The sequence below is a fragment of the Xiphophorus hellerii genome, chromosome 24 (genome assembly GCF_003331165.1).
Source record: "Xiphophorus hellerii strain 12219 chromosome 24, Xiphophorus_hellerii-4.1, whole genome shotgun sequence".
NCBI classification, from domain to species: domain Eukaryota; kingdom Metazoa; phylum Chordata; class Actinopteri; order Cyprinodontiformes; family Poeciliidae; genus Xiphophorus; species Xiphophorus hellerii.
This window is the reverse complement of record NC_045695.1, coordinates 8,656,237-8,665,713: the sequence shown is the minus strand read 5'-3', so window position 1 is coordinate 8,665,713 and position 9,477 is coordinate 8,656,237. Positions and strand designations below refer to the sequence as shown.

At 43.6% G+C, this 9,477-nt stretch overlaps 1 protein-coding gene across 1 annotated transcript; it reads left to right on the top strand.

Moving 5' to 3' along the window:
* Positions 1–2,084: 2,084 nt before the first annotated feature.
* On the top strand, positions 2,085–7,796 carry adamts1 (ADAM metallopeptidase with thrombospondin type 1 motif, 1). Its single transcript, XM_032556981.1, has 8 exons — positions 2,085–3,050; positions 3,954–4,294; positions 4,383–4,515; positions 4,613–5,070; positions 5,177–5,363; positions 5,459–5,637; positions 5,734–5,909; positions 6,022–7,796. Exons 1-8 carry the CDS (start codon positions 2,429–2,431, stop codon positions 6,761–6,763), a joined length of 2,838 nt encoding a protein of 945 aa, XP_032412872.1. The 5' UTR covers positions 2,085–2,428; the 3' UTR covers positions 6,764–7,796.
* The last annotated feature ends 1,681 nt before the right edge of the window (positions 7,797–9,477 follow it).

The following is a 9,477-nucleotide window of genomic DNA, read 5'->3' as shown; positions in this document are numbered from 1 at the left end:
AAGGCAGTGTCAAAATCAGTGCAATGGAGGAATTCTTCCTGTCCTTTGAGCAATCTCAACCACACACTTAAAAAATATGAAGGAAATATAAAACTGACTTATTGTGTATAAAAAATCAGCAGAACCTAGTAATCACTTAAATATTTTTTAAAATATTTAAAATTTGTTTTAGACTAATTACTGCAATTTGTCTAAAACTATGCAAATTAGCATCACTGGCAAAACTGTTCAAGTGTTTGCATGAAACTAATTGAACAACATAGGTAAATAAAGTCAGTATTGGGAGGATTTTTATTCAAATTCAAACCTTAATCCTACTTTTAATTACTAGGTGTGGTCTCCCACACCTAGTAATTAAATCAGGGACTTCCTTTGCTACACAGGTATTCTTGAGACAGAACACCTCACTTATAAGAAATATGGTTAGGTCAAGGTGATTTGCAAAAATGTCCAGGAAGGAGGTCATTGTTTTGCACATAGAATGGAAAATGGAACCTAAAGTACTTTAGCAGAGGCCCAGAATGTTGCAAAGTTTAGACATGTAAAGTTAAATGAATGCGGAAAATAGGCTAAGCTATCAGGCGCCGCTACTAAAATCCTAAATTGGCTGAGGTTAAAAAAAAAACAATCTCAATTGGATGCAGACCTGCCGCAAGACTTTGGTGATAGCAGCTGCTGAAAGGTCAGCCACAATTTTAAATAAGAGGTTTTGGGGATTTCCGAGGGGTCTGTAACATTCAAAGTGTCATTGTGGGTTGTTCCTGGATAAACTTCTCCAGAAATGTGGCTATTTTCTATAAAATTGGCCTGAGATGACTTAGATCCTTTAACATGCATAATTTCAACAACAAAAATGGCAAAAAAAAAAAAAAAATCTAATTCTATGCATCAAACATGTTTGTTTTATCTGATAAACTATAAACAAGTGCAAAGGAAATTTGTATTTGAAAAGCCCAGTATCGGAAACTACATGGATAGACTGCCCCCATGTGGTCAGTCCGTCGTAAATAAAGAGTTTTAATAGAGATACAAAGGCGCCACCTGTTGGTCAAACCTTCGAAACGTCATGAAAAGCATCTACAAGAGTCGTGAGGGCTTTCCAAAGGGGTTTCTGCCATCTAGTGGAATATTACTGAATTACACTATGTCTCTTTTTAGAGCAGAGGCCTTGAAGGTGGACTGTTGAGATCTGGCCTTAAACTTCATCAGTGATTTCTGTTTTGTGTGTCAAAGTGGGAAATTCTGACTGTCATATAAGTCTCCAAGTGTAATCTGTTTATTAAACCTTCTAAATATTTGCTTGTGTGATACGCAGAAAGATCTTTTTAGTGGTTTATTCAATTTAAAATATGGGGTTTTTTTAGTTATTAAAAAATATGTATACGTTTGTGTGAGTAAAATAATATATTTTGGAGCATCTGTTCTTTTCTGGCTGTTTTATTAAAAATTCAAGCTTAAACTCTTCCTGTCTGTTATAAAGGTTGGAGAGGTAAGAGCGGGCGGGGGATGACACCAGGACGGCGGGGGGGTTCGCCTCATTTCCCTGGAGCGCGGATCCAGCCCGGTGGAGAAGCCGTTCCACCTTAAGACCTCAGCGGCCCCGTTGCGCTCCCTCTCCCCGCGGAGCCGAGCCGCTGGAAGCCGGTCAAGGCGCACCGCAGCCGGCTTGGCACGACGAAGGTGACTATGATTCGGGAAGACCCGGCCAGACCCACCTTTTTTCCTCTTCAGTTGCACATCAGCCGCACACTGTCTGTCACTTCAGCTTAGATTTACAAAAAATAAATAAAAGTAAAAGAACGCTGAGATATAAATGTCAGGATAGTTCACTCTAACCCGTTAAAGCAAATTCAGAAGTTGAATTAAATTCTAATATGTCAGAAATAGGTACTGTGTGTAACTCTAAAAGAAGAAGAAACAAAAAAGATTCCCCGTCCTCCGCAGTGATTGATTTGTCATGGCAGCGCTCCAGGTCTCTGGTGCGTTTTCCTTGCGCACGGGTTTGGCCCTTTCTCCCAAATCAAAGAGCGCTTAGGAAAGGGGGAGGTCTCGGCCCAGCTGGGATGCAATAAATAGGAGGGACCGGCTCCTCATCTGACTGCAAGACAGGAGAACAGACCAGACCCTTTTCCCCGAACTCAAAACCAGAACCAGAAACATCTGGAAGGGGGAAAGGAGCGAGAGAGAAAGCGATCTGTTGGAATTTACTGCTGTTCTCCAGGACTTTTCTTCTAAGAGTCAAGCCTGCTCGTAACTTTAATTGCACTGGAATTCGTGGGGGGGATTTTGTTTTGTTTTTGTGGAAACTCATTGTGGAAATAAAGCCTATTTAAAGGATTTTACTGATTTTCACTGTAGAGACTTTATTATTATTATTTTAATTTTTTTATAAATCTTAAACTATCCACTTGTTGGATTTCACGGCTGCATGATGTGGTTTCCACGCGTTTCTATTGGTTTAATCGTCATTTTGTGCGTCGGCGCAGTCCGCTGCGTCTGGGAGGAGAGCACCGTGGTGCCGGTCAGATTGGACCAGTCGGAGAGCGGGAGCGAGCCATGGCGGACGCTGTCCGCAGAGGAGGAGGAGAAGGAGGCGCAGACCAGGCTGTACCGCTTGGACGTTTTTGGGAAGCAGCTGGTCTTGCAGCTGGAGCCCGATCAGACGTTCCTGGCGCCGGGGTTCGTCTTCCACGTCGTGGGCAGCCCCGAGTCCGCACCGGTCCGGGAAGCCGAGGGCGCCGCCGAGCCGGGCTGCTTCTTCTCAGGCACTGTGAACGGAGAGAAGCGCTCCGCCGCCGCGCTCAACCTGTGCCACGGACTCACTGGAGGATTCTACTTCCAGGGGGAGGAGTACTTCATCCAGCCGCTGAACTCCAGCGAGCTCCTCCCGGGGAGAGAGGAGGAGGGTGCGCACATGGTCCGCAGGAGAAGCCGCGCAACTTTGGCTGAGGAAGGCAGCTCCAAGTGCGGGGTCAGCGAGGACGAGGAGAGGGTGCCAAGGAATCTGGAACAGGAGGCCGGTCACGGAGCCCCTAACGCGGACCAGACAGGTAATAATTGGAACCTAATATGGAGTGCATTTTACGCACTATTACTCACTTTTGTTAGAGTGAAATTAGAGTGAAGTTAGAGTTAGAGTGAAGAAAAGACCACAAACGTTTTCTTCAGATTGTGCAATATAATAAAGCAAAAACGAATTTTTATGTTTAAAAAGTTGAGGATGTGCTGTGCCGATTTTGCGCAGCATGTGGCATAAACTCATCCATCTGTCGGTTTACAGGCGAGTAGATGGTCTACAATGCCAAAAGTGCCAAAATGTCATTAAAAAGAAATGTTAAAATATAATAAAATTAGAAAGAAATACGTTTAATTAAAGTATATTTTCTTTCTACATAGTGAATCTATATATTATTTTTTTTCAAAAACAAACACCAAGTCCATAATTTTAAAGTCACAATTATTTCATTATTCATTCAAATATTTTGTGTAAGATAGTGAGAGGAAAGCGTAGCGCCTCCTCTGTTGTTCAGACTGACTGGTTAACTTGGAGCTCCATAGAGAGGCAGTGAAGGCGGGAGGAGGAGTAGCACAGAAAAGGGGAGGGGAGGTGGAGGTTGGGTGAAGCCGGGCCAACATAGCTGAGACCCCCTGGTACAACTCGCACAATCTGAGTTTATTTTTCCTGAAAGGATTTTCTCCCCTTTCTCACTAGCATAATTTTTCCACACTAAAAGGTCAGTTTATTTAGACTGCCAAGAAGGAGGAGCCATCAATGGTGTGAGGTGTGAGTCACAGAAGCCAGGCTGATTATTAAAGAAAAAAATGTCTAACGCATAACATACTTTTTCAACTTGTACAACAGTTTCTAAAAGTCTGTCGGACTCAATAAATCATTGAAAATGTTTGTTTTTTTTTCATCATATGACCATTTAGTCTGATCTCTCTCCCCTCAGCCAACCAGAGGACGAGGCGCTTTGTTTCCACCCCACGATACTTGGAGATCATGCTGGTGGCTGACCAGTCCATGGCTGAGTTCCATGGTGCGGGACTCAAGCCGTATCTTCTTACCATCATGGCAGTGGCGTCCCGCCTGTACCACCATCCCAGCATCCACAACTCCATCAGCCTGGCTGTGGTGAAGCTGCTGGTGGTGTACGAAGAGGAGCGAGGCCCTCAAGTGTCAACCAATGCTGCTATGACCCTTCGAAATTTCTGTCAGTGGCAGAGGCAGCACAACCCTCCAAGTGACCGCCACCCAGAGCACTACGACACGGCCATACTCTTCACCAGAATGGTAAGTTTGATTAGAGATGATTAAAGGGGAGAAGAAATAACCTGTAGTCTTCACATCAACATTGATGTTCCCTTGCCTCCCTCTTTAGGATCTCTGTGGTGCCCATTCTTGTGATACTTTGGGCATGGCAGATGTTGGCACAGTGTGTGACCCTGAGAGAAGCTGCTCCATCATTGAGGATGATGGCCTGCAGGCAGCATTTACAGTGGCTCATGAACTGGGTCAGTGAATAATGAAAAAAATCTTTCAAACATTATATAGTTATGTCCACATTCATAATACAGGTGCTAACAGTCTAAATTGATATATTTCTCTTAGGCCATGTCTTCAATATGCCTCATGATGATGCCCAGCTTTGTTCAGGGGTCAATGGTGCCCACTGGAGCTCCCACATGATGGCTTCCACCCTGTCCAATCTGGATCAGCGGCAGCCATGGTCTCCCTGCTCTGCCCTCATGATCACCAGCTTTCTGGACAATGGCCACGGACAGTGCTTGCTGGATAAGCCGGTCAAGGCTCAGTCGCTCCCTCAGCCTCTGCCAGGAACAGTGTACAGCGCTGATCAACAGTGTCGCCTCACTTTTGGAGAGGACTCCCAGCACTGCCCAGATTTAAGCACCACGTGTGCAGCTCTCTGGTGTACTGTGACCACATCCAATGGTTGGGTGGTGTGCCAGACCAAGAACTTCCCCTGGGCTGATGGGACATCTTGTGGGCATGAGAGTTACTGCCTGGCTGGACGATGTCTCAATAAGACTCAGGCTGCTGAACATCAGGTAAGACAAAATGCCCACACGCACTGCTCCTCATAACTTTTCACTTTGTTGAATATGTCAACTGAGTCTGGCCTTCTCTAAATGTCCTGCTGTATATTCCTTCTAGACTCCGGTTAATGGTGGCTGGGGCGTGTGGGGTCCCTGGGGGGATTGTTCTCGAACCTGTGGAGGCGGGGTGCAGTATTCTTTCCGTTCTTGTGACAATCCCTTACCAAAGAATGGAGGGAAGTACTGTGAAGGCAAGAGGATCCAGTATCGCTCTTGCAACACTGATGTCTGCCCAGACACCAACGGTAAGAGATTTGGACTGCCACAGAACCATAAGTGACTGAAATGGCTTAGTTGTCAGGGAAGAAGTAAATCTGATCTTTGTGCTTCTGCTACTCAGGCTTGTCGTTTCGTGAGGAACAGTGTCTGGCCCACAACGATGTGTCGGCTCAATTGTCGCTGGGTTCAGGCGACGGTGTTGAGTGGGTGCCCAAGTATGCTGGAGTTTCACCAAAAGACCGCTGCAAACTGGTGTGTCGGGCTAAGGGGACTGGATACTTTTTTGTCCTCAAACCTAAGGTAAACTAATAATATAAGGTTATGTTACCATCTGTCCCAAGTATCATATTCAGTAAGATTTTTGTTATAAACTTCTTATCCCTTTGCTGACCCCAGGTGGCTGATGGAACCCCCTGCAGCCCAGATTCCACCTCAGTTTGCGTCCAAGGCCAGTGTGTCAAGGCTGGATGTGATCGTATCATTGGCTCTAACCGGCGCTTTGATAAGTGTGGTGTTTGTGGTGGGGACGGATCTTCCTGCAAGAAAGTGTCAGGCTCTCTGGAGCGTTCCAGGTAAGCATATACCAGATCTTCAAGGCATTAGATCTTAACTTTAACCAAGTATTACAAATTTATCAAAGTGTTTTTAATCTCTAAGTTTTGCCTCTATCTATCTCTGTTCCAGGCCTGGCTATCAGGATGTTGTAACTATTCCTGCTGGTGCCACTCACCTGGACGTTAAACAGCGTTCTCCAGGCAATGGCCGTCAAGATAACAGCTATCTGGCAGTGCGCCGACAGGATGGGACATACCTGTTAAACGGCGATTATAAACTAATGACTATGGAGACTGATCTCACCCTCCAAGGGGCATTGTTGAGATACAGTGGTTCTTCTGCCAACCTAGAACGTCTCCGAAGCTTTGCCCCACTTCCAGAGCCCATCACCATCCAGGTGTTGTCTGTAGGTGAAGCCCCAAGGCCACGAGTTAAGTACAGCTACTTTGCCCCTAGACCCAATAATTCTGCTTCCACCTCTAACAACAACGGAGGCCGTCGCCCGTCAATTAATGCCATCCGGGAGTTTGGTGGAGCCGAGTGGACCCTAAGGGAATGGGGTCCATGTTCTCAGACATGTGGAGGAGGTCTGCAGCAAAGAGAAGTTGTATGCTTGGACCCGCAGGGACATACATCAAGAGACTGCCCCGAGGAGCTTCGACCTTTGGTCTCACGGACCTGCGCGTCCCACCCATGTCCCTCCTGGCTTCCAGGTCAATGGTCAGAATGCTCCAAGGCCTGCGGTCGGGGCTTCCGCAAACGTCCGCTGCACTGCATTGGGCATGATGGACACACGTTAACCCTTGACAACTGTGACCCCAAAGACCGTCCGCGGCCCCTGCTGGAAATGTGCAATCAGAGGGCCTGCTAATGACTGCATCTACGATCTTAACTCCTTCCTTTCTGCTACAAAAAGACAGATATTCCCTGCATCACTTTTCCCTTGGACAATCTAAAGAAATTGATGAATGTTATCAACCAAAGCTACACATAAGTCTGCTATTGTTGTGATTGTGACTACCAATGTTTACCCATTCTCTCTCTCCATCCAAGGGCCGAATATTGAACAAACGTGGCAGCGGCGAAGGCTGAGCACATCTTTACTCCTATCCTGTCAGCAGTGGCACATCTTCCCTTAATTTAGCAGGAAAGAGCATGCTGCTACCGCACTCGGAATGTTAGCATGAGAGTGTTTGTGTGTCAAGATATTTTTATGCATTTATATAATGTTTGTCCAAGCTGGGCTGGACAAACCAATAAGATGTAGTGTAGGGGATGCAGAGGGGGTGCTATATTATGTATATAAAGAAGAATTGCTCATCTACTTGCTCACCCCATCAGGTATGGAAAACAAGATTGCTCATAGTGTTTATGTTCAAACCTATGTCCACATTTATTTATCAGAAACCTGAAGCACTTCAATTTTGTCTTTTTTTTTTGTTGTTTTCTTGGCACATCATGTTACCCAGTTTCTCAAAATGCCTCAGAACTGTCTTTTAGCCATATCTTGCCTTCATGTACACAACCTCTAATGAGGGGGGGCTCAAAAGACCAAAGAGGAGAGCGTGAATGTATGGGAGTGTGTGTGTGTGTGTGTGTGCATGTCTGTTTGGAGACTTAAAGAGGGACTTGTCTCCTGTTACTACTTCATAAGGAAGTCTCTCTTGCCTTCTGCGAAGGCTTTGTGTTTCATTTGTTCCTTTTTTTTGTGTAGAATATACGAACATTATTTATTTTTGTACAGCCTGTTAAATATAATCATTTGCCTTTTTTAAAAAAATACTATTTTTTATTGCAACTAAGATTACAGAAGGATGTAGACTATATAGAGTATTTATGCGGTTTTATAAATATATATATTTGGTCCTAGATTCATGAATAAAGCATCACTTTGAATTGTTCAAGAGTGGTTTGTCTTTCAATTTCAATTCAATTTCCTTTATTAGGTTCCCAAAGGGCAATTAATTTCTATAATGTTTTGGCTGTGGACACTGACTTGACTTGAGTAGGTCCATAATGTTATTTAAATGAATTCCAATGATTTTTGTGCATTGTTTTTTTTGATAACACTGTGAGCAGTTATTGTCTTTTGAAGATGATTTGCTCACCTCTGATTTTTCAGAAGCATTACGTATCCATTTACCCCAATCAGCACAACTACCTTTAGTAATATCGTCCATCAGACATTGATTTTTGTTACTTTTCAAAAACCCTTGTCCAAGACAAAGAAACATAAGCAACTAGAGCAACTACTCTCTAAACTGGAATCAGCCAGCTCCTTTAAAGTTTCAGACAGTACTCATTAAATGAAGAAAAATACATGTGAATCTCTGCTTAAATAAATCTAATCTAATATCATTTCTTAGATAATACTGGAATTATCTAGTATTATAGATAATTATAATATCTATAATAATATAGAAAGTATAGATATCTATATTATAGATATATTAGAGGGCGGGGCTTAGCAGATTGCAGCTGGCACACACCTGCTTCTCATCAAGCTCATCAGGAGGGCCTGGACACAAGAAACTGCCAGAGGCCGTTCAGTTCCTGAGTTTAGACCCTGTGTCGCAGTAGTTTAAAGCTTCTTGGAAGCACATTTGACAGTCCATGGCTTGTTTATTTACTCAATGTCACTTCCGTATGCCAGCAGATCCTCTAATTAGGTCAAGCTTCCCACCACCTACATGTCCTCCCTATAATGGTTGGTTTCAAAGCAGGGCCCCGCCTCTCCCAGTGGCACAATCTACCTTTCCCACATGGATCTCCAACCACTCCAAAAAAGCCAGAGCCTCTCCCAAGAGTTTATAAGAATCTGCAAACCAGTGAGAAAGTTTCCTTTATAATCTTTTAATATTCTCAATCTCCAAAACCCTTCTTTCCTGTTTTTTTTCTTCTTCTTCTTTGAACTTTGAGCCTTTTAAGAGATTCTCTGAATGTTGGTCAGGAAACTGTGAACATAGCAAACAAGGATGCTGAGAAGCAAGATCGCCAGAGCTTAATGACAGAGGAATATGCGCACATTTTTCAGTGGGATATCTTTATTTAATATTATTTTTTATTTTAATTTTTGCATGTCAATTTTCTGTATGCCACTAGAGGGCAACAGAAAACTATTGATTCTTATGACCTACACCTTAGTAGGCTTGAAGTGCATCTCAGTAAAAAACTATAGTGAAACTTACAGTTTACACAATTAGGCTTTTTCTTTTTTTTTTTACTTATTTTAATAACTGAAAGTTATGTGAAACTGTACCGTCTTGAGATGACTGAAAAAGAGTTCATTCAAGAGTCAGAGAACACGAATCCGGGTTCTTTGAAGTACAGAGTAAAGTTTCCAGTTTTTCAGGGTTTTTGTTGCCATGTCATCTGCTGGTGTTGGTCCACTGTGATTCCTGAAGTCCACGGTCAATGCAGCTATTTTACCAGGAAATTTTAGAGCACTTCATGTTGCTTTCTGATGACAAGCTCCATAGAGATGTTAACTTCATTTTCCTTCAGGACTTGGCACCCATCCAGTTCTTGTATATTAGGCAGTAGCCTAATATACAAGAACTTGATTGAAAGTATTCTAACTTATTG